Here is a 22,989-nt window from a genome sequence, read left to right as displayed (position 1 = left end):
CTGAGCTACAACCCTAGTCCTTTTTATTTTTTATTTTGAGACAGAGTCTCGCTAAGTTGGTGAGGCGGACCTCAAACTTGTGATCCTACTTCAGCCTTCTGAGTAGCTGGAAATAGAGAAAATAACTGTTTTAAAGTAGGAGGCTGAGGTTGTAGCTCAGTGATAGACTACTTGTCTAGTATGTGTGACAAGTTTGGGTTTGGTTCCTTGTACTGTAAATAAATAAAGTGGGAATACATTTTTACTGGAAAATACCTCATTTCCCCGGACCCTCCATTTTAGGATTGTATATCTCCCCCTGTCAACCTAGTCTGATATCCATTCCATTTTGATTTAATCCAGCTATCACAGTTCCTCTAGTCTACTATGTACACCAAGTTAGATAACTGTCAGGCCTTTAAATAGCTACTAACGGCTACTAGTCCAGGCTCTAAGATGGCTACTAGGGCAGTTCTTTAGTGCCTGGATAATGGTAGGGGAAGGACTTGGAATGGGTCCAGATCAGAGGTTTTGAATGGAGGGAGGAAATAGAACATTTTTGGGGAAAGGAGTGAAACTAGGTTTCTCATTTATTGTGAGATAGGGGAAACAGAATATTCCCCTAACTCATAAGGAAAGAAAGGGCCTTGGGTTACACCACTGGACTCAATTTTGGGAAGAAATTTTTCTCTTCATAGAAGAATTAAGGGGAAATTCTGAAGGGTGCTCTCATTTCCTATAAACTTCAGAAATCTAGGGATTGAGTTTATAAATACTTCTTTTCTTTCACAGTTTCATGTCTATACAGTGGCACTGTAACTCCACAATAGAACCATGACTGGGTCTGTGGGAGATTTTCTGGGTTTGGGGAAGAATCACAGGCACACCATACACCACTGCTCTGTCATTTCAATCATTTGTCTCTTCAACCCTTTCTCCATCCTTCCATTCCCAAACCCTTCTCCTTTTAGAATCAGATTTATCTTTTCCTTCCTCCTACTCCTCCCCAACTCTTTTTTTCCAGGCACCCAAATACATGAGGCTCACAATTCAACTCCTTCCACGTTTATTGTAGAAAATGGGGAATAGGTAGGGAGAGGGACACTAGGCCTGGTCCCTGGGCTGGAAGAAATGGCGGGGTCACCTCACTGCGCAGCAGGCTGTGTTTTCTTGAGGTCCATGAAATTACTCAAGAAGTTAATCAGATCAGTTCCAGCCTTCTTGACCAGTGGTGTCAGCTGCTCCTGCGTCTTTTCAAAGTAAGCCCTGGATAGGGGAGGGATTAGAGGTCAATGTGAAGAAACCTAATGACTGGCAGGGAGGGGCCTTGGTGGTGGTAGAAAGTCAGAGCAAAATGACCTAGGTCTCTATACTTAGATGCTGGTCAATCCTGGTATGGTAAAGCACCTAGGAGGAGAATCAAGCCCTCCACTGAACAGAACTATAGACCCTAGAGATTGAAATACAGGGATCACTTCCTGTTGCCCCTATCTGTCTAAGATGTACACGGGATCTATGAGCAATGGAAGAATTTTTCTCTCCAGTTTAAGCCTAATCCTTCTTACCTCCCACCCTTGAGCTCAGTCTCCTGCGAGACCTCCCACCTTCTCTTCCTTCTTTCCATGATCTCACCCTTACCCCTGATACTTACTTGGCCTGGGCTTGAAGTTCTGGGCCCTTGGCTTTCTCCACCAGGTCCTTCCCGTAGTCTGTCACAGTCTGGAGGTACTGAGAGACCAGGCTCTGCAGACTTGGCTCCTCGGCCTGTCTCCGAACCAAAGCCCCTAGATACACAGGCACACTCTTCTCAGCTGGGTCCCCAGCAATGAGTCCTGGTCTCCCACCACACCTCTGCCATTCCCCACCCCAGCTCACAGCCCCCTTTCCAAATAGGTATCTAGAGAAATCTTTGGATGGTTTTTCTGGACTTCAGAGAGAAAATAATCTTCCTTTTGAGTCCTGTGGTTGCCAGACTGTGTGACAGAAACACAGACAATGGGTAGCCAGGACCACCACCTCCTGTTCTTCTTTGCCCCCCTCCCTCCATATCATACCTTCAAGGCTACAGATGGTAAGGAGCAGCACAGTCATTGCAAGCAGCTTCATAGTGGTGACAATAGAAAGGTGGCCTAAAATATAGTGCTGGTGGTGAGGAAGGATACTGAAGCCAAATAGGCTTCATCCCCTCCCCAGGGATCTCACATCCAGATGCCCACTCCACCTGGTTCCCTCCCTTTCTATCATCAAAGCCCAGTTCTCTTCACATGCTGCCCACACCTGTTTTTCTCTCACCATACCTAGTCAACGTCTCTGTCTTTGGTGTCTGTTCCTGGCCTGCCTGGAAAGGCAGGGGCTATATACCTGTCCATCTCACCACCCCCTGTCAGGTGATAGAGACTCTGGGGAGATCTGGAGTAGGGGAGGGACCACTGGGAGTAAACAGATTGGAGAAATGGGGGAGGAGAGGACAAGCAATGAGGAATTCATGGTGATGGAATGAGAAGCAGAGGATACAGACTTTAGCAAATGTCAAAGTGTACATGTAAATCTGTTTAAGATTTACTCTTTTGGGATCGGGGCTACTAATCTTTGGATTTGTATGCATCAGGGAAGCAAGATTCCTAATCATTTCTCTGAAAAGCTCTGACATCAAGCCCTTGGTCCTTGATCTTTTTATCTCTTTTCTGAGTAGATTTCATCTTCCCAACCCTACTTGTCTTCACTGCAACTTTGAACATAAGTATTGTGGAAAAGAAAAAGCAAAAAGGAATTGAAATTAGGGGCAGCAGTGAAGGGAATGGGGGTTAGGGAAATAAGATTCAGGGTCAGAGGGCAGGCAGGATTGACTCTGTCCTTTTTTCAGTTAATGTGTAATGAGACGGGAGGAGAAAACAACCTGGAGCCCAGAATGACCTCCTGGTTGTTGATCAATGAGCATACCCTTCCCCCAATAAAAACAGATTCAGAAAACAGCCTCTGCCCTTCCCCTCTCAACTGGAGAGCTCTGGCAGGAAAAGAGGTAAGAGGCCCCTGCTAGGATAAAGGTTGAGTGGTTATTTGACAGCCTTATCAGTTCAAGGTAGTGGTCAGCCAATATTGAATCAGCAGGGGCAATAGCATACCCTTGGCCAAGGTCCTGGCCCTTGTCCCAGCCCTAATTAAGGGGCGGGGGTTACATTCCCATGCCCAAAGCATTTCAGTGGAATTAGCTAACTAGATACCCGAAGCATTTGTATCTTTTACCCTATCGCCCTCAATTTTACTCCCTATGTTTGTGGAACATTCCTGAAAGATGGGGGTTAGAGGGGTGGGAGCTAGTGAGGAAGGTAAACAAAGGCTAAAAAAATTTACTCCATTTTCAACTATTCCCCAGTAGAGCTCATAGTTTTTGAGGGTTACTCTGTTGCTTGCCCCTGGAGTCCATTTGTGGGCTAGAATCTTAATCCTAAATTTTATTTGTCTACTGTGCCTGAAAACTCCAGGAAAGAAGCGTTAACTATAGATGATACCTGTTTTAGGGAATAGCTCTGCTCAGACCCTGATCCTCTACTACAAACTATCACACACCTATTTCCTTTCCACTGAGAAGGTGAACTCTTGAGAGGTGTAGACCTCCAGAAACTGCTGTTTGTGAATAGGAGTCATTTAGAGGTGGGCTGTGGAGGGCTGTGAGGATTCTATGAGTGAGTGGGGGCACGATACGAACTAGGATTCGTAAGAAGTCTTCATAGTCATCCCTCCCATCATTCTATACAAAACAAATCCGAGTTGGGTGTGGTGGCTCACAATTGTAATCACAGTTACTTCAGAAACTAAGGCAAGGAGGTTCAGCTTCGGCAATTTATCGAGTCCTGTCTCGAAAAAAAAAAAAAAATGTTGGGGATGTAGTTCAGTGGTAGAGAGCCCCTGGGTTCAATCACCAATACCAAAAATAAAACAGCCTCCAGACTGTTTCACTTTTTTCATGGGCGGTGCAAGGAGTTTCCGTGGCCCAAGCGACAAGATACTCCCTCTAGTGGCTTGAACGTTCAGAGGTTTATCCCGACCTTGGAGAGGCAGGGCGATCTAAGGCCTTCTACAGAAGTCTAAGGAACCACCAATCAAGTCCCGCTTGCCTCTGCAGCGCCAGGGTGAAGTTCTCGGGTCGCTAGACCTGCCACTCTTTTGCTTCCTTCTTTCCCATTGGCGACTGGGAGATGGAGGTGCCTTTTTTCCTATCTATTGGGCGGGACCCAGTCAGGAGAAGGTTGGATCTTTGATAGTTTCCTTTGCCCGGTTCCAATATGGCGCTCATGGGCACGCTGCAAATGCAGCGTGAAGCCGTAATTCTGCCATTAATCAAGATGGCTGCCCCCATCAAGATGACCGGGGAGTGCCGGGGGGAAAGAAGCAGCAGGATGGTCTGAGATGGTAAGGGCTGCTGTTCTCTTGCGGACCTGGCCTCGGGGCGTGGGAATGAAGATTAGAGAGAGTAGGAATCCAGGTGAGGTCTGTCGTGGGGAATAGGATTAGAAAATGGGAGTGAGGACAGGGGTGACAGGTGGGGGTGAGGGATCAAAGATGGGGTGGGAGTGTGCCTAGGGTTCCATCTCCCATCGGTGCTCTCTCTCCCCACTCTTCCTGTTTCAGGTCTAGCATTCGATCATGTGGAAGTTTCTGAAACTGGGGAGCCTGATGATGGGGGGTGGGGCCCGTGGGGGGTAGAGGAAGCCAGAATCCTTTCCCAGGCTAACTCCGGCCCCTCCCTGCCCTCTGAACTAAAATGGGTAATACATTGGGCCTGGCACCGATGGGGACTTTGCCCCGCCGGAGCCCCCGCCGAGAGGAACCTCTGCCCAACCCCGGGAGCTTCGATGAGCTGCACCGGCTATGCAAAGGTAAGAACTCTGGCATTTGGGACTCAAGTTGAAGGGGTAAAGGAAGGGAGGGTCTTGAAAGCTGATGTCCAGTGATGGGAACAGAAAAGGGGAGATCACAGCTGGGGCATTCAGTTCAGGGAGAATCCAGTGCCCAAATGAAGTGGAGCATTTCCATGCAGGAGTTGAAAGGAGGTCAATTCCTCCAGTGCTTCAAATGGGATTGAAAGGGGAGACTAACTCTTTGGATAGGGATTTGTGCTTATTCCTTCCCTTCCCCTCCACCCGCTTCAGATGTATTCCCAGCACAGATGGAGGGAGTGAAGCTCGTTGTCAACAAGGTTCTGAGCAGCCATTTCCAGGTGCCCCAACTTCTCTGTCCCATCCTTACCATTCCCTGCCTCTCCCTGGATCCTCTTTTCCTTTGTACTCCGGCCTTAGATAGGCTATGTGGGACAAATGAGGGAGGATGTGGGGTTCTCTTTACCTCCCTTGCCAGTGGGACTTATTGCTTTAAATCTGTTAACCCACTACATATGTTGGAATATTTGGGATTCTTAAAAGGCTCCCTGGATGGGGAGAAGATGAAGGCTGGGATGAGGGACTGAAATGAAGCAAGGATGCTCTCTCCTCCATTGACTCCTCTTTCCACAGGTGGCTCACACTGTGCACATGAGTGCCCTGGGTTTACCTGGCTATCACCTCCATGCAGCCTATGCAGGGGATTGGCAGCTTAGTCCCACAGAGGTGAGGGCTCCACACACCTGGGTTTGCTCCCTAAAAGTCCACCTGGGACCTAGGTCTGGAGGAGGAGGAAACGTGTGTGTTATGGGAAAGAATTGTTAGTGACCAGATTCTGTGTCTCTTCTGAATGGCAAAGGGTAAAGAAGCCAATTGTCTATGTAAAGATGCCAGAGTTTTTCTTTTTGTCTCCACCAGGGGGCGCTGAGTAACATTAATGAAATCCCAGTGTTTGGGTTTAGGTTGAGTAGTGTTACCCACTGAGCCTCACCGTCTGCACTCCTCGCCAGGTGTTCCCCACTGTGGTAGGGGATATGGATAGCAGTGGAAGTCTCAACGCCCAGGTCCTACTTCTGTTGGCAGAGCGTCTCCGAGCTAAGGCTGTCTTCCAGGTGACCCACAGTTCCTGCCTCCATCCACCGAGGCACTTCTCTTTCTCCTCTATGGGTATCCTGCCCTGGGGAAGCCAGGGGGAGGATCAGAGGCAATAGTGATTATAAAAAGAGGGATAGAGGTTTTACTTCCCGCTCTCTCCACACAGACACAGCAGGCCAAGTTCCTGACATGGCAGTTTGATGGCGAGTATCGAGGCGATGACTACACAGCCACTCTGACCCTAGGAAATCCTGACCTGATTGGGGAATCGGGTGAGAAGTTGTGACAGGGTTCTCTTGAACCTCAAACAGGGTTCTGTTTGCTAATGTTGGACATGCCTCCTCAACTTCTGTACAGTTTGGGGTTAGAAAAGGAATTTCTTGGGCAGGTTGTAGAAGGGAACTGGGGGTGAAGGAGTAGGCCTGACTGTTGTTTCTAAGACTGATTCCATGTCTCCTCACTCCCCCACAGTGATCATGGTTGCTCACTTCCTGCAGAGCCTCACTCATCGACTGGTGCTGGGAGGAGAGCTAGTTTATCACCGGCGACCAGGCGAAGAGGGGGCCATCTTGACTCTGGCTGGGAAGTACTCCGGTATGGGGTAAAGTGGAGTGGCAATTCCAGACTTTGCTGGGGTCCCTGGCCTGTTTCTTACTATAGTAATGCTCTTTTCCTCTTGTATTTTTTTTTACAGCTGTACACTGGGTAGCTACATTGAATGTTGGATCTGGAGGGGCCCATGCAAGTTATTACCACAGGGCAAATGAACAGGTGAGACTACTGATCTCATTTCCTATGCTAGCAAGTCAGTCATAAACTTTTGCCTCTGTAGACCTCCCCAGGCTCTGCTGGCTTAGTATTCTTCCTATCCATACCAGGTATACATTTTCATGGATGCCTTCATTCTGCTGATCCCCTGTCAGGACCCCTCTGGTCTTCACTAAGTCTGATTCCCCCTCTCATCCTTGCCCTTGTCTTTTAGGTTCAGGTTGGAGTGGAGTTTGAGGCAAACACAAGGCTACAAGACACAACCTTCTCCTTTGGTTACCACCTGACTCTGCCCCAGGCCAACATGGTGTTTAGAGGTAAGTGTTATTGTGGCAGCATTCAGAAGTGCTGAAGGATCAGGGGATACAGAGGGTGGGAAGTTCTACCTTATTTCTGCCAGCTCTTTTCTCCAAGTCCTGTTCAATAACCTAGTTGATGTTCTCTTTCCCAATAGGCTTGGTGGATAGTAACTGGTGTGTAGGTGCTGTGCTGGAGAAGAAGATGCCCCCACTGCCTGTCACCCTGGCCCTTGGAGCCTTCCTTAATCACTGGCGCAACAGATTCCATTGTGGCTTCAGCATCACTGTGGGCTGAGATTGTCCTAGAGCCAGCCCCCACAGCTGGAACCTCTGAGTCAGGTGCCCTAGGGCCAGAGACTAGGCTCCTCTCCAGAGTGCACCTCGCTGGGTGCCCTCTAGATCCCAGGATCAAGTGGGGGACAGGACCATGGCCTTCTCAAAACTGGCGTTGCCACTGGGTCAGCTGATAAGGCAGTGGTTTGAGGCTTCCACTTCTACCACTAGCCCCAGTATCATCTTCCCCACACTCTTGTGGCTCTGGACTAAGGGAGGATTAAGGAATATGTCTGGTTGAACTTCCCCCTTTACTTCCATCTTTGTTTTCCTCTGGATTAAAGCCCCTGGCTCCTTCCTCTCCAGAGCAGAAAAGTCTGCATGGGATTAGCTTCCCCATCCTGTTTTCCCATTCCAGAGTCTCCCAAGGCTGAGAAAGTAGGGCTGAAGGGCTAAATTTGGGGCATCAAAAAGTAGGACCTACACTTTCCCAGAAGTTTTACCTCTTAGCCTTGAGGCTTCCTCTTCTTCATCTTCTGTGCATCCAGAGGACAACATTATCCCCGTGGTCACCCCCGAGTACCCCAATGATTGCATGAAGAGGCAGTTATTGCTTTAGTCTTTCATTACAATCACTGAGCTCCCTTTCTCCTGGTCCCAGCAATTTCCCCTTTCTAGTCCAGTGTGTCCCAAGTGGGCCGGGGAACCAGGCCAGTCTGGGCCTCAGCTGCAGATCTCCTGGAGCAGTGGCATCATAGCAGATAGTCCCTGGATGCGCTGGATTTGGTACCAGTATGCGTCATTAATGCTCCGGAGTTCAACCAACAGGCCCAGCAACTTTGCATATAGAAACCTTTGAAGGAAGTAGTGGGGTTACCAGGGAAGAGGAAGGAAATAAGACAGCTAGAAGTCTTGTCCTGAGGCCCTGACCCCCTGAATTGACCCTCAGTGAAGCCAAGTCTGAAATTTAGAGAAAATCATGCTCTGGTATGAAAATTTGTCAAAAGTTCAAAAGTCTCCAAAGGGGTGTCTATATGATACTATCTTCTTTCACAATGCTCAGTTTTTCCTGAACTCTGAGGGCCAAGTGTGAAGGAAGCACCCAGATTTGGCCAGAACTTCAACTGTGTTGAATCTGAGGGTTTGGCCTTCTAGAGCAAGTTCTAGAAGGTGGGTGTGTTCTGTGATACAAAGTGTCCCCTTTCTGGCAAACTGACTTAATAAGGAATGAGCAAGAAGAGAAGTGACACATACCTCAGAGCCCAGATAGATCATGAACTATTGAGCTAGGGACATAAAACTGTGAGTGACCATAATTTCAAGGGAAATGAAAAATTCAAGGAATTGGTTAAGTGGAGAGGAGAGAAAGGGTCAAGGAACAAGAGTGAGCAAGCCTCTTAATGGTCTGCTTTAGTCTGGAGAAGCTGGAGTGCTAAGGTGATGAATGTCATCAATCTCAGGAATGCTATTATAAGAGCCTGTGAGCTACTACTTTGCATCTCTACTGAATAAAAAAAAAAAAAATCTTGAAAAAGTGAGATTAAATATCAGTAAGAGCAATTTGGATGTTGGAACTATGTGCAACTGGAATGGCCAGAGGAAAGGACCAGCCCCACAAGGGACCAGGTTGCCAAAAGAAAAGACAGTAAAAGCATTCATCCAGAGTTGAGTGTTTTCCCTAACCCCTTCCTTCTCCAGTGCAGCCTCCAAGCTCCCAGGCTCCCACCTACCGATTTCGGGGCCTTGGCTCCTGTTCCTTGATATAACTGTCCAGAGTCAGTGCCATCTCCTCTTGCAACTGATCAATCTCTTCTCTCTGGGTAACTCCAGGTCGATCTGTAAGATTGGGAGCTGGGAAGGACAAGTGGGGGAAGGGGAAGGCCTGCACAGTGTCCCAGGGGCTGAAGATGATATAGACTCATTCCAAAGGATTGAAGGCTAGATGGCCAGGGATGGATGGATTCAAGGACCAAGTTTGGTCAGAGGTGGTAGGACCAAATTTCTGGGCTTTGGGAAATGCTCACCAGGAGAGAAGAGGGCCATGGCAGCCATGAGCACATACTCAGGCTCCTGGAGCTGTAGTCGTTTCAGTGTCCCATGGAAGCGAAATATCAACTCCAAAAATTCTTCCTGGAACCCTGCTGTAGGAGATATGAGGCTTAGTAACCACTAGGTCACCTCACCTCATCCCATACCACAAGGACACATGCCTCTACTACTCTAGCATCTTCTTACCATGGGCTACATCTTCCATTGTATAGCGAAGAGGTCCACAGAGGAAGTTTTGTGTTTGGAGACAGAAAGTGGTATTGAGTGCGATGTGAGAGATCTCCACAGCTGCTCCCTTGAGAAGGGAGATTTGGTCCTCCATGGGCAGGGATCTGGGGAACAGGAAACAAGGACAATCAGACAAGTCTGAACTTCACAGAAGGAGAGGAATTCCCAGTCTGATTGACACACTTAAAAGCAAATCTGGTTTGAGACCTGGTTTGGAAAGGCTTAAGGGGTGTAGTAATTTGTTCAGTGACTTTTTTATTTTGGGATTGAACCCAGGGGTACTGAAACACTGAGCTAATATCCCAACCCCTTTTTTTGAAACAGGGTCTCACTAAGTTGCCTAGGGTTGTGGCAGGCATCAAATTGGCAATCCTGTGTCAGCCTCTTGAGTATCTAGGATCACAGGCATGAACCACCATGCCCCCTGATCAGTGACTTTTGGGGGTGGGGTGAGATTAAGATGATATTCAATTTATGAAGCCCTTGATTCCTGAAAGATGAGGGAAGATCACTCACCGGAAAAGGGGCAGATCCTTGGTGAACTTGATAATTTGCTGCATCATGAAAGTGTTGATGTCTGCGATGTGTGTGAGCAGAGGCAGCACAGGGGTCAGGGTAGGCAAGGGCTGATGTTGAATGAACAGGTAGGCTGGAGGCTACAGAGATCAGAATGTGAGCTAGAGTCCCTGGCTCCCAGGACTTATGTTTAGGCCTCACCAGTCTTATCTTGGAAAGATTCTTTGGAGGAACTTGCCCAGGCTGGAGTTCTGGAGAAAATCTATCCTGCGTTGGTACATGGTACACAGCCCTCTCCCTTAAACCACCTCTTAGATACACTTTTGGTTACTTTTTAGCCCAAATTCTGCAAGTGCTCACCCTGAACTGCACAAACTGGTCAAACATTGTGCCAACATGTCGAGTATGGGCCCCCAGAAGGGTCTGGACCAACTTTTTCTGCTCCTGACTCAGCTGGGTAGGAGTTTGCTGTGCTCGCCGCTGTGCCTGTTTTGCTCGTCGTAATGCCAGGGCTTCTGCTGACAGTATCACTGTACCAGATGAGATATAACAAAGCTATTTAGACCAGTAGAAAGCATCTTTCAGCCAGTCCCTGATCTGGGACTCCTCAACCATCCTGTACAAGGAAGACCTAGGGAAGGGAGGAGAGTTCCTGAGGCTTTCTTGAATTAAACTAGAGTTATGTTAGCTTTTCATTGCTATGAACAAAATACTTGACCTGACTTAGAGGAGGAAAGATTTCTTTTGACTCAATTTTAATCTATGGTTGGCTGGCTCTCTTGCTTTGGGACTGAGGTGACAAAGAACATTATGGCAGTAGAAAGCAGAGAGAGAGAGAGGGAAGAAGGGTATGAGGAAGATAAACCCTTTTAGGGCATGTTCCTAGTAACCTACTTACTCCAACTAGGTCCCAGCTCCTACAGTTCCTATCACCTCCCAATAATCCATTCAGATTATTAGTTCCTATCACCTCCCAATAATCCATTCAGATTATTAGTCCATCAAATGGATTAATTCACTGATAAGGTTATATCCTTCATGATATAACCAATCATTTCCTAAAAGCCCTACCTCTAAACATTAGTGCACTGGGGACCAAGACTTCAACACATGAGACTTTGGGGGACATTCCAGATCTAAACCATGACAGCATTACAGTTTCAAAAGTTCTGAGGTTAGATTTCACTAGATGAAACAACATTGTGGTAGACAGGGTAGGTATTATTCATATTTTTCAGAAATGTAAATAGGCTTAGATTCCAGAAACAGGTCCAGGGGTCATAAATGATGCAGACTGAATTCAAACCAAAATCTTTTGGTTTCTAAACAATTTTCTTTCCATTATATTGAAAAGTACTGCAATAGTATGGAAAAAGCAAGAGTTTAGTAGACAACAGACTTGAATTTGAATACTGACTGTACAATTTTGATTGATCTTGGGTAAGTTAACTTCTGTGAGTCTCAGTTACGTCGTCTGTTGGGAGCATACCATAGTTACCTGGCACAGAGAAATCATTAATTAATTAAATACTTACTGAGCATTCACTAGGTGATAGGCACTGTACTCAAGAGGTAAAAAGAAAAAAGCAAGTCATATAAATACCAAGGGAAGGACTTTTCAGGTGGTGGGAATGGGAGTGCAAAAGTCCTGGGGATGTGTGTGCTTGATGGGTTCAAGAAGGCCACTGAAGTCAATGTGACTGGAATGGATTGAACAAGAGGGAAAGAGTTAGAAAATGAAGTCTGAAAGATGGTGTGCAGGAACCAGATCATGAGATCTTGTACTTTAAGAAAGATGGGGAGCCACTGAAAGTATTCAGTAAGAATAGTGATATAATCTGACTAGTTTTAAAAAAAAATCTTACTCTGCCAGTTAGTGGAAAATGTACAATGGGAAACAAAGATAAAGCAGAAGACAAAGTCAATGGATGATTGGGAGGGTAGGGAACCAACTCACTGTCTTTCCTCATGCCAACTTTTAGACATTTCTGCAACCTGCAGGCTGGGCAGTGGCGCCTCAGGGCCTTGCTGACCTCACAGCTTCCAGCAAAGGGGCAGGTGAGACTGGTGCTTTTACTGACTGTTCGTCTGTGAGGGACAGAGACATTTTTTTGTTGTAGTATATGGACATAATACCTTTATTTTTTTTATTTTTGTTTGGTGCTGAGGATGCAACCCAGTGCCTCACGTACTAGGCAAGTGCCCTGCCACTGAGCCACAACCCCAGTCCAATGAAGACCTTTTTTTTTTTAAATTTTTTTTTTGTGATACATGGGATCAAACAAGGGGGGCTTTACCACTGTGACACATCCCTTTTCCTTTTCCTTTTTTAATTTTGAGACGGTCTTGCTAAGTTGCCCATGCTGGCCAGGAACTTGCCATCCTCCTGTGTCAGCCTCTCTAGTAGCTGGGACTATAGATGTCCTCCACCCCCACCTAGCAAGAGACATTTTTAGAGTCTGAGATGGTAGTGAACAGAAGGAGGGTATGTGAGGGACTGAGAGGACATGGTCTAAAAGACTTGAGAATCTGGAAATGTGGGCTAATCTGAGCTATGTCCACAGGACTTCAGGAGTGAATAGGGCACAACACATCTCAGCATTTGCATGGGAACACAGGATCACTGGGGCAAGCCTAGTCAATATAATAAGTACTACAGAGAGAGAAAGAGAGAGAAAACATGGACTGTGTGCATGGGACAAACAAAACATTTGGTCCTCTTTTATCATGCCGTCAGTTTATACAGTGGTGTGCTTGGCAAGATGTAGAGTGGTAGCCACAGGGTAGTGAGACTCAAATACAGGAATAATGTAGCTGAACAAGCCTGGGCATGTGCCAGGGTTTAAAGGCTGACTGATAGGAGTTGGAAACAGGGTTGTTTCTATGGAGGAGGAGAGTCTTACCTGAAGAAACCTTTGCAGCCCTCACAAGTCAGGGCATGGAAATGATAGCCTGTGGCTCGGTCCCCACACACCACACAGTTCTTTGGCTCATCTTCCCCACTAGCCATGGTTCCAGGTGTTGGGGTGGCTGTCATGGACCCCTGAATGTGGAAAGATTTAGTAGTCAGCTCTGAGCCACAGCTGTGAGCCACTCATGACCTTCTTCTCTCCCTTCTGCAGAGCCTCTGGCCCTGAACAGATTTTGGTATTTTTTTTTTGTTTGTTTGTTTTTTTTTGTTTTGGTGCTGGGGATTCTGGGGATTAAGCCCAGGAGCCAGGAGTATTTACTAATATTTACTATTGAGCTACATCCTCAGCTCTTTTTTATTTTTCATTTTGAGGCAGAATTTTGCTAAATTGCTGAGACTGATTTCAAATTGCAATCTTCCTAACTCATCCTCCTAAACTGCTGGGTTTACAGGTGTGCACCACCACACCTGACCCCCAAAGATTTCTTACCTGCTTCTCTTAGGCAACACAGCACACACAGGCCACAGAATTTTGTGCAGGATGCCTCTTGCCAAGTTCCCACGCTGATCCTTCTTTCCTTGTGATCTCAGGAGTTAGCAGTTTTGGTACTTTTCACTACCTGGAAAACAAGGGATGTCTATAGTATGCAGTCTCTGGGTGCTCTCAGAGCCCTAGGTAGGTAGGGCACATACTCTGGACCTAGGGCAAAGGCCTGGGTGGGAGGTTTACCAACATGCCCAAGGTGCTGGTTGGTAGCACATGGGGAGGGATCCTGGTGGGCGGGGACCTCATGACTCATTAGAAGTTGCTTCTTATCAGACTAATGGAGGTTTTCTCTATTTTTGAGCTCCAGGGTAGATGTGTAGCCTCCTCCGTACACGGATCCTGGACAAGTTATGAAGAGAAAGAAAGGGAGAGACAGTGCAAACTTTCCACATGCAGTATGTCAGTAGTAAAAGAATAGATCTAACAATTATACCAGACTCAGAAAAGTAAGTTCTTTAAAGAAGACTTAAAAATTGGGTTCAAGAAAGAAAGAAAGAAGAAAGAAAGAAAGAAAGAAAGAAAGAAAGAAAGAAAGAAAGAAAGAAAGGAAGGAAGGAAGGAAGGAGGGAAGGAAGAAAGGGAAAGGAAAGAAAGAAAAGAAAGAAAGAAAAGAAAGAAAGAAAGAAAATGGAAGGATGTAATAAAAAAAAAAAATTAAGAGCCAGGCACCAGCTGGGGTTTGGCTCAGTGGTAGAGCACTTGCCTTGCACAGGTGAGGGACTGAATTCATTCCTCAGCACCACATTAAAAAAATAAATAAAGTTATTATGTTCATTTACAAAACAACAACATCAACAACAAAAGAGCCAGGCACAGTGGCACTTGCCTGTAAACCCCAGAGACTTGGGAGGCCAAGGCAGAGGGATCACAGGTTTAAGTCCAGTTTCCACGACTTAGGCCCTGTCTCAAAATAAAAGACGAAAGGGCTGTAACTATAGCTCACTGATAGCGCTTGTCTAGCTTCCTTGGGTTCAATCTCCAACCTACATTAAAAGAAAAAAAAAATGTCAAGAATGTAGTTCAATGGTAAAGTGCCTTTGGGTTCAATCTCCTGTATGGGGAAAAAAAAAAAATTAAAAGAAAAATTGAGGGTCTAATTAAGAGCCTAGAAGAGGGTCCTGTTTCCTTACTATGAATGACTGAGACTTAAATCAGAGTAAACTCTAGTCAATTAGAGGTACCTGGAATTAATTTGGGAACTCCTGTTCCAGAGCTGTATTCAGGTGTGATCCATGCAGTTGCACTAGGCCCTACATTCAGAAGAGTCTATTACTTGGATCAATGCTCTGTTCTGCAGTACTGAAATAATGATTTAAAAAAAAAAAAACAAGGGGCCCTGTGTTTTCATTTTTCAGTGGGTCTCCAAAATTATGTACATAGCATGTGTGGAGTCAAGATGAAGGAATTCTATTTAATACATTTAAGAATCAGAAGTAGGGGGACTGGGTTTGTGGCTCAGTGGTAGAGCATTTGCCTAGCATGTGTGAGAGACTGGGTTCAATTCTCAGCACGACATAATAAAAATAGATAATTTTTTTCCTTCTTCCTTTTTCTGTCATGTCTTCTGTTTCTTCAGTTAAACTGTAATTAAATGTTTCTTTAGAGATGGGTTAAAAAACCATAAACACACACACATACACACACACATGTGAAAATTGAGTTGAATAAAAAGCCTCGCTTAGGTTCCCAGAATGAGTTGGTAGAACCCTTAATCTTAAGTGGTACAATATCCATCTATGCATAACTTGGCATTTTAAAATAAGCTGAAGGCTGGAGTTGTGGCTCAGTGGTAGAGCGCTTGCCTAGCATGTGTGAAGCACTGGGTTCGATTCTCAGCACCACATATAAATAAAAATAAATAAAATATAAAGGTTCATCAACAACTAAAAAATGTTTTTTAAAAAATAAAATAAAATAAGCTGAGTTCAGAGAGCACAGTGTTTGGATCTGTTCTTTGGGCAATGGTGAGTGTATCTATGTGTATATATATTCATTGTTGACTTTGCTCAAGTGTAACTGAGATTTCATACTAATTTGTTCACTCAACAAATATTAATTGAGAATCTAGTATGTGTTAGATACTTGGGACAAAAAGATGAATAAGATGCTCTCTTGACCTCCTGGCATTTAAACACTGGTAGGGAGATAGACCTTTAAAGACGCATAAAGAAATACATTCAGACCAACAGTGGTGCTATATGCAGAGCATTATGGGACAATAAGTATCAGACTAGACAGTATGAGTATGTAAGGAAGCTTTGAAAGGGTAAGCTGGGAAATGACATGGCCAGATCTGTATTCTATGTAGTTTGCTGACTCTTTGGAAGATGGATTTGAGGAGGCAGAACTGCAATCAAAGAGACCAGTTAAAAAACTATTGCCATAATGGAGGTGAGAGACCAGGTGCTTTAAGATAGTGGTAGGGAGAGAACAAAGTTTTGAGATATGCAGGGGAAGTAAAAACACTGGAATTTAGTGACTACTAATGTCTGAGTTGAGAGAGAGGGAGAGTTAAATATGACTCCAGGTTTCTAGCAATAAGTTGTCAAGTCCCCATCTGTGGTTAGAAAACATAAGGAATAACAAAAGAGGGCATCCCTATTACAAAGAAATTTATAGTCTAACTATGGAGACAAAATAAGCAAATTGAATTACTAAATCTTAAAAGAAAATAATCCCATTCTAAATTGTGCAGTAATGAATATGTATATTAAAAGTCTTAGTGCTTTATTCATTTATTCTTGTGTGTGTTCATGTGTGTGTGTGTGTGCACGCATGTGTGTTTGGTTTAGGGGATTGAACCCAAAAACACTATACCTCTGAAGTACATCCCCAGATCCCCTTCTTTTTACAAAAAAAAAATTTGAGACTGTGTCTCACTAAGTTGCCCAGGCTGGATTTGAGCTTACAATCCTCTTGCCTCAGTCTCTGGAGTTGCTGGGATCACAGGCATGTGTTGCCATGCCCTACCACACCTAGCTACATTTATTCTTATTGATTGCCTAATACGAGCAGAGTACTATGTAAGAACCTCATCTATGTTAACCCTTTAAGGTAGGTAATATTACCATTTTATAGATGAAAAAACTGAGGCTCAGAGAACTTATTATTTTTTTCAACAACTCAGACACTTTAAATAATTTATGCGAGTGAACAGTATATCCAACAATTTACTAGATGACTTCACTTGAATGTAAGAGAGGCATTTCCCCACAGACTAACTACTCTAACTACTCGGTGACTATTCCAACTTGAGAAAATGAAAAAAAGTATGGACCTTGGAGTCAGTCATACAGACTTAGGTTCAATTGTGACTCTGGTCCTTGATAACTGAATTCATTTTTTTGTTCCTTCCTAAATCATTTGTCATGACTGACCCAGCTCCAGGGGGCCTGGGATTCAGATATCATCATGCTGGGTCAACTGGTACACTTCCTCTTCTTAGGTCAATATTAAATGCTTAGGGAGAGGCTAGGTAGAGAAAGATTTTCTGGCCCACAGTTGTCCCTTTACTGGGGGTCTGGGAATTATGGTAAGCTTTGTTCGTGGAGAAGTTCACCTTACAGTTAGTTCTTTGAGATAAGATTGCCTTGGGGACAGACCTCCCTGAGCTTGCTCTTTTATATCTAGAAATGTCTCTCAGCTTTAGGGTCTCTTCTGTGGATCAGACTGAGACTGACATCTGCTGCAGGAGGCACCTGGAATCCAAATAGACTCTCAGGGTTAACTGATGTCCCCACCCTCTTCCAACATATCTCTCCCAGGCCAGAGTCTGAAAAATACCTGTGTTGGCCATAACCTGGTGAATTGAACTCTCTCAATTTTAGATTTTTGTTTTTATTTTTTAATCTGGAAGAAAGGGTTAATAACACCCATTACCTGGGTTCATTGTGAAGGCTAAATAAAGCAATACATGTAAAATTCCTCAAATAGTGCTTGGAACATGGAATGAAATAGATACATATTCATTCTCTTCCCCTATTCCTTTCCTTCTCCTGTACTGCCACTCTCCCAGATGCCAAGCCAGAAGATGTGGGGATGGGGGTCACCTAGCCTCCTTGCTCTCTAAAAATGATCAGAAGCCATGACCTGTCATTTCTATCTTTTGACTTCTAACCACCTGCTACCTCTTAGGTGAGTTCAGGCCCTCATCATTTTTCACTTATCATTGCAGTAGCCTATTAAATTATTCTCCCTACTCCCAGCCTCATCTCCTTCCAACCCATCCTCCATGCTATTGCTATTTCTAAAATGCAAATTTGATCATGTCTCTTCCCTGCTTAAAATTCTTCTTTTGCTTTCCATCACCTTCAGGAAAAAAAAAATCCAATCTCTTTAGTATGTCACACAAAGTCCTTTGTGATCTGGTGCCTATTTATCACTCTGTCCTCATCTATTCTAACCTCACTGCCCTCCCTTGACCTAGCACAAAACACTTTGGCTCTAGATGTTCTTAAACATTTGGAATTCCCTGAACAAGCTGTGCTCGCTCACCTCTGAGCATCTTTTCTTGTTGTTCTGTCTGATTGGAATCAACTCAAACACTCCCACTTTTAACCCTCCATTCCTGGTTTTCCTGGATCCTCTTGACCTTTCTGGCCTGAATGTAGCAGATCACTTCTGAGAACCTGTGTGTTACAGAGGTTAGAACTGTACCTCTGCACGTAAATATGTCACAGCACTTAATCACATTGCTGGACAATTGTCTGTTTCTTTCTGACTCTGTCAATCACCTGAGTTGCTGAAGCCAAGGATCACATCTTTTTATTACTCCAGGTACATACAATGAAAGTTTATGGATGAGTAAATGGGCTAGAGTATGAATTAAGGTCTGATTCCAAACTCATGCTCTTTCCATGTGGCATTTTATGCTTGTTTTTGTGGCATTCATTTGTTCAATAAATATTTAAGGGGCACCTATTTTGTGCCAGATATTTTGCTAGCACTATAGTTTCCAAGGGTCATCTGAATACATTCCTATTTTCCTTTTAGTTACTTTCTTTCATAGCTGGTTATCCTTTGCTGTTCTGATTCTCTGGCAGGATTTTCATTAATGTGTATGTGTGTGTGTGTGTGAGAGAGAGTGTGCGTGGAGCTGGGGATTGAACCTAGGGCTTCCTATAAGTTAGGCAAGTACTCTATCAGATAGCTACATCCCCAGCTCTCCATTAGTCTTCCGTTCTGATTCTTAACTGGTTTGTGATTTCTTTCTTTCCTTTTTTTTGTTTCTGACTTCTGAACCACTGCTACATGCTATTCCTACCTGCTATGTTTGTAGTTGATATCGGGCCAACCTCACTCAGGTGTCCATTGAGCCAAATTTCGAATTTGGGCCTGCTCTATCCTGTTTGGCACTCCAGGTGCTAGCACAAACACTTCTTTGAACAGGAAGGATTCCTTTGAGTGGAGCCTTGTAATCTAATTTTAATCTTGTTTCGTCAAATTCATCAATGATTTTCCATGGTCTGTTGAATTTACTGGACTTTCTCTCATATTTCTCCCAAATAACAGTCAACCTCCCTACTGCTTTTTTTTTTTTTTTTTTTTTTTTGGTGGTACTGGGGATTGAACTCAGGGCCTTGTGCTTGCGAGGCAAGCACTCTACCAACTGAGCTATATCCCCAGCCGCTCCCTACTGCTTTTGAACCCCTGAAAATTATATCCTCTCTCTCTCCATCCCCAACTCTTGCACCAATATACTAATAGCTATTTTTTCTTTCTCCTCTAATGGATTCTTCTTTTTCCTAAGTCCTCATCATAACCTTGCTATCCTTCTTTTATGTTTCTCCCTAATGATTCCTCTATATAAAAGACTTCAGTAAAAAAATAAAGTAGCTTCTGGGTGCAGTGGTGCATGCCTGTAATCCCAATGGCTTGGGGAACTGAGGTAAGAGAATTGCAAATTCAAGGCCAACATCAGCAATTTAGCAAGGGCCTAAGCAACTTAGCAAGACCCTGTCTCAAAATAAAAAAATTAAAAAGGGCTAGGGATGTGACTCAGTGGTTAAGCAACCCTGAGTTCAATCCCTAGTACCAAGAAAAAGGAAAAAAAGTAAAATAACTAACATCTTATGTTTGTATGTGTGTGTGTGTGTGAGACTAGGAATTGAACCCAGGGGTGTACTCTACCATTGAGTTACACCTCAACCTTTTTGTTTTGAGTCAGGGTCTCACTTAGTTGCTAAGGCTGACCTCAAACTTATGATCTTCCTGCCTCAACCTTCTGATTAACTGGGATTACAGGCCTGTGCCACCTGTAATCCCAGCAATTTAGTAGTCACTTCTGATGCTTCCTCAAGTTATGAGTCATTCTATTGCTTTCCCTGAACTCTTACCACACTTTCTCAGGCTGCTATCACAGCATCTGCAACAATACCACACTTTTATGTTCACATAACTGTCTTCCCCCTACTAGATTGTAAGGTCTGTGTTGCATGTAGATTTTTCCATTCTGACACCCACATTGGTCCTGGCCATAATATGTGCTTAATAGTCAATGGATGATTTATAATTGTAGGCTCAATGCTCTTTTCCCTACAAGAATAATATAGAATTGCTATTTGTATGAAAGTTACATTTAAGTTCCTTATTCTAATATCCAGGACCCTTACATATCTCCTGCATCAACTTCATCATAAACCTGTCTTCTTTCATTCTTTTTCTTATTATTACTCAGATGCCGGGAAGACACATCTTTTCTTCCTTCCTCTTTCCTCCATTTGTCTATATTTTGCTCTTTCTTTAAGTTTAACCTAACTATCACTTTCCCCAGGAAACTTTTGACTCTTTTGATCTATCTGTTGTCTTTCTTCTTTGAACTATTACTATCATACAATTTAGTATTGTAGCATACTTAACATTTAATCGTGTATAGCAGGGATTGGCAATTTGTGGTCTATGAGCCAAATCTGATTTGCTGTATGTAAACTAAGAATGGCTTTACACTAAAATTTAAAAAGAAGAATATTTTGTAGCACATGCAAATTATATAAAATTCAAACTTTAGTGTCCACAAAAAAAGTTTTATTAGAACATAGCCACACCTATTTGTTTATATGTTGTTCAGGCTGCTTTCAAGCTATAATAGGAGACTTGAGTAGGCTCCACAGAACATATACTGCCTGGAAAACCTAAAATAATTATCTGATTGTTACAGAGAAAACTTGCTGATCCTTAATCTAAGATCTTGAATTCTCTTTATAATATTTTCATAACTGTTTAAGAACTTCAGGGAGGTCTGTTTCACTAAAGACAATCTTTTCAATGCTAATTAGCTGTTCATTAGTAAGATGGGGGAAGTCAGAGGAGTAGGTTGGTTAGAAATTTAGTAACTCAGGCAACGGGATTCCCATTGGAAGGTGAGAGTCAAAGGATCTAAGTGGATGAGGAAAAAGAGGTCATCTTTTTCAATCTCTTCTGTTTCCAACCTGGCAGAGGAAGTGTAAAAGCACAGAGGGTCTAACTAGAGAAAGGGCTATTTGAGGTCTGAATCTGGTCTGAAAGTGGTTGTTGACTGAGACAAATTCAGCTAATAATGACTGTTAAAATAGGCCATGAAAGACACCATCAGTTGGTTGTAGTGGCACACACTTACAATTGCAGCAACTGGGGAGGCTGAGGCAGTTGCATGTCCCAGGTCAGCCTGGGCCATTTAGCAAGACTATGTCTCAAAGTAAAAAAATAAAAAGAGCTAGGGATGTAGCTCAGTGGTAGAGCACCCCTGGGTTCCATTCCCAGAACTGCAACAAACCAACCCCCACCAAAAGGGTGTAACTGATAAAGATGAAAATATTCAATCTTGACTGACTAAAGCTGTAAGTAAAGGTTTTACGATGTCCAGAATTATCACAGGCATGAGAATTTAAAGGATTTTTAAAAAGGAGAAATGAAAGCTACATAGATAAACAGGAATAATAACCGAAGTTATTGGAAAGTTCATGGCTTTTACCTAGGTATTCTATTTCTTTTTTTCCCTAATCATCTTTTTCTTAAAAATTATACAGCATAGTAATTATTTAGTATAGTTCCATATTATTGGGAAATAATCTATATAGATTGGATTGTGGGCTTCATCTTTCATATCTGTTCCTTATACCCTGGCAGAGTCTACTCTGTTAGATTTGGTACTCAAATATCTACCATCAAATGGTGGGTTGCTACCTGAATTGCAGGAGAAACAAGTTAGCCTGTAGGAGACAGGACTTGAATGTTTTAGTGGCAACAATAGGTTCAAGGTGTGTCTTGGGTTTTTTGTTTGTTTTTTTTTAAATTTTGTTTTTGGTGCTGGGTATTGACCCCAGAGGTGCTCTACCACTAAGCTACATCCTCAGCCCTTTGTACTTTTTGTTTTTCCTCCTCCTCCTCCTCCTCCTTCTTCATTTTCTCCTTCTCCTCCTGCTCCTCCTCCTTCTTCTTTTTAAGAGGAAAAGTTTAATTGGGACTCACAGTTTCAGAGGTCTCAGTCCATTGAAAGGCCAACTCCATTCCTCAGGGCTCAAGATGAGGCACAACATCATGGCAGAAGAGTGTGGTGGAGGAAAGCAACTGGGAACATGGCACCAGGAAGCAAAGAGAGCTTATTCTTTATTTTGACACAGGGTCTCACTAAATTTTGGAAGCTGGCCTCGAATTTGAGATCCTCTTGCCTCAGCTGTCTTAGTCACTGGGATTACAGGTGTGCACCATCACCACTGGCAGTGTTTTTCTTTTGTTTGTTTGTTTTTTAAACAGCCTCGAAAAAGGCCTTCATAGCCAAATAGAGGGCACCATGTTAGATTGAGCTGAAAATAAATAAATAAACAAACAAACAAACAAATAAATAAATAAAGTGCAGTTGTAAATCAATTTTGAGGAAGAGCTCATTATCTATTCATGTGAACCTGGAAGACCAACATTCTGTTGGAGAGATTTTGCTTTGTTTGACCTCATGTGGGAGGTAGGATTTGATGAATCTAAAATGTCTTCCAACTCTTGAGATCTATGATCTTGCACATCAAATAGGTACTTTCCAATTTTCCTGTTCTTAGCCTCAGAGCATTGAGCATTGTTCATTTGCTCCAGTCTGGTTCTGGCGCTCTCTTCTTTCTCTCTCTTCAGATTGCCACCTCACTACTCAATCTTAACCTGCCACATCTTGGTTTTACCTCTTTAATTCACTGGTTCCTGCTTCCCTCATGCTGTCTTGATTTTCTCCCAGCTCTTCTTTCATTTCTTGAACTCACACACTTTTTCTTCCCTCTCCCTTCTTCCTTTCTCTCTCCTTCCTTTCATCCTACCTCTCCTTTATTGCTCTCCGTACTTCATTTTCTGTGTTTTCATCCCCCGACGGCCTCCCCCTCCTTCCCGCTCACTGTCTGTCCTACCCTAGTTTGGAAATGCAGCAAACCTCTGATTCTGCCACCATTGGATGCAAGGGGCTGTCACTCTTCCTCAGGAGGACCTCCTATT

At 43.8% G+C, this 22,989-nt stretch overlaps 3 protein-coding genes across 9 annotated transcripts; 1 reads left to right on the top strand and 2 right to left on the bottom strand.

Moving 5' to 3' along the window:
* Positions 1 to 1,028: 1,028 nt before the first annotated feature.
* Positions 1,029 to 2,367, bottom strand: Apoa2 (apolipoprotein A2). The gene is made up of 4 exons (XM_047553474.1): positions 2,277 to 2,367; positions 2,034 to 2,108; positions 1,631 to 1,763; positions 1,029 to 1,245 (listed from the first exon to the last, which is right to left on the bottom strand). Exons 2-4 carry the CDS (start codon positions 2,083 to 2,085, stop codon positions 1,125 to 1,127), a joined length of 306 nt encoding a protein of 101 aa, XP_047409430.1. The 5' UTR covers positions 2,086 to 2,108; positions 2,277 to 2,367; the 3' UTR covers positions 1,029 to 1,124.
* A 106-nt stretch (positions 2,368 to 2,473) lies between these two features.
* On the bottom strand, positions 2,474 to 13,689 carry Nr1i3 (nuclear receptor subfamily 1 group I member 3). 7 transcript variants are annotated; one of them, XR_007108794.1, is made up of 11 exons: positions 13,486 to 13,686; positions 12,988 to 13,127; positions 12,042 to 12,172; positions 10,445 to 10,614; positions 10,085 to 10,224; positions 9,527 to 9,672; positions 9,316 to 9,432; positions 9,022 to 9,142; positions 7,795 to 8,144; positions 5,848 to 6,033; positions 2,474 to 3,830 (listed from the first exon to the last, which is right to left on the bottom strand). XR_007108794.1 is itself a non-coding variant. In XM_047553438.1 (9 exons), the coding sequence occupies exons 2-9, from the start codon at positions 13,119 to 13,121 to the stop codon at positions 8,015 to 8,017; spliced, it is 1,089 nt and encodes a 362-aa protein (XP_047409394.1). In that variant the 5' UTR covers positions 13,122 to 13,127; positions 13,486 to 13,686; the 3' UTR covers positions 6,063 to 8,014. The 7 variants fall into 7 exon arrangements, 2 of the variants coding, with proteins under 2 accessions (XP_047409394.1, XP_047409412.1); XR_007108797.1 differs by lacking the exon at positions 2,474 to 3,830 and adding an exon at positions 5,175 to 5,637 and having other exon boundaries at positions 9,316 to 9,429; positions 13,486 to 13,689; XR_007108793.1 differs by lacking the exon at positions 2,474 to 3,830 and adding an exon at positions 5,180 to 5,637.
* Positions 4,204 to 8,890, top strand: Tomm40l (translocase of outer mitochondrial membrane 40 like). The gene is made up of 10 exons (XM_047553462.1): positions 4,204 to 4,389; positions 4,609 to 4,856; positions 5,130 to 5,197; positions 5,490 to 5,582; positions 5,867 to 5,968; positions 6,118 to 6,223; positions 6,423 to 6,545; positions 6,646 to 6,722; positions 6,934 to 7,036; positions 7,174 to 8,890. The coding sequence occupies exons 2-10, from the start codon at positions 4,742 to 4,744 to the stop codon at positions 7,311 to 7,313; spliced, it is 927 nt and encodes a 308-aa protein (XP_047409418.1). The 5' UTR covers positions 4,204 to 4,389; positions 4,609 to 4,741; the 3' UTR covers positions 7,314 to 8,890.
* Positions 13,690 to 22,989: the final 9,300 nt, after the last annotated feature.

This window comes from Sciurus carolinensis, chromosome 1 (assembly GCF_902686445.1).
Source record: "Sciurus carolinensis chromosome 1, mSciCar1.2, whole genome shotgun sequence".
NCBI lineage: Eukaryota > Metazoa > Chordata > Mammalia > Rodentia > Sciuridae > Sciurus > Sciurus carolinensis.
This window is presented reverse-complemented; position numbering and strand designations above follow the sequence as displayed.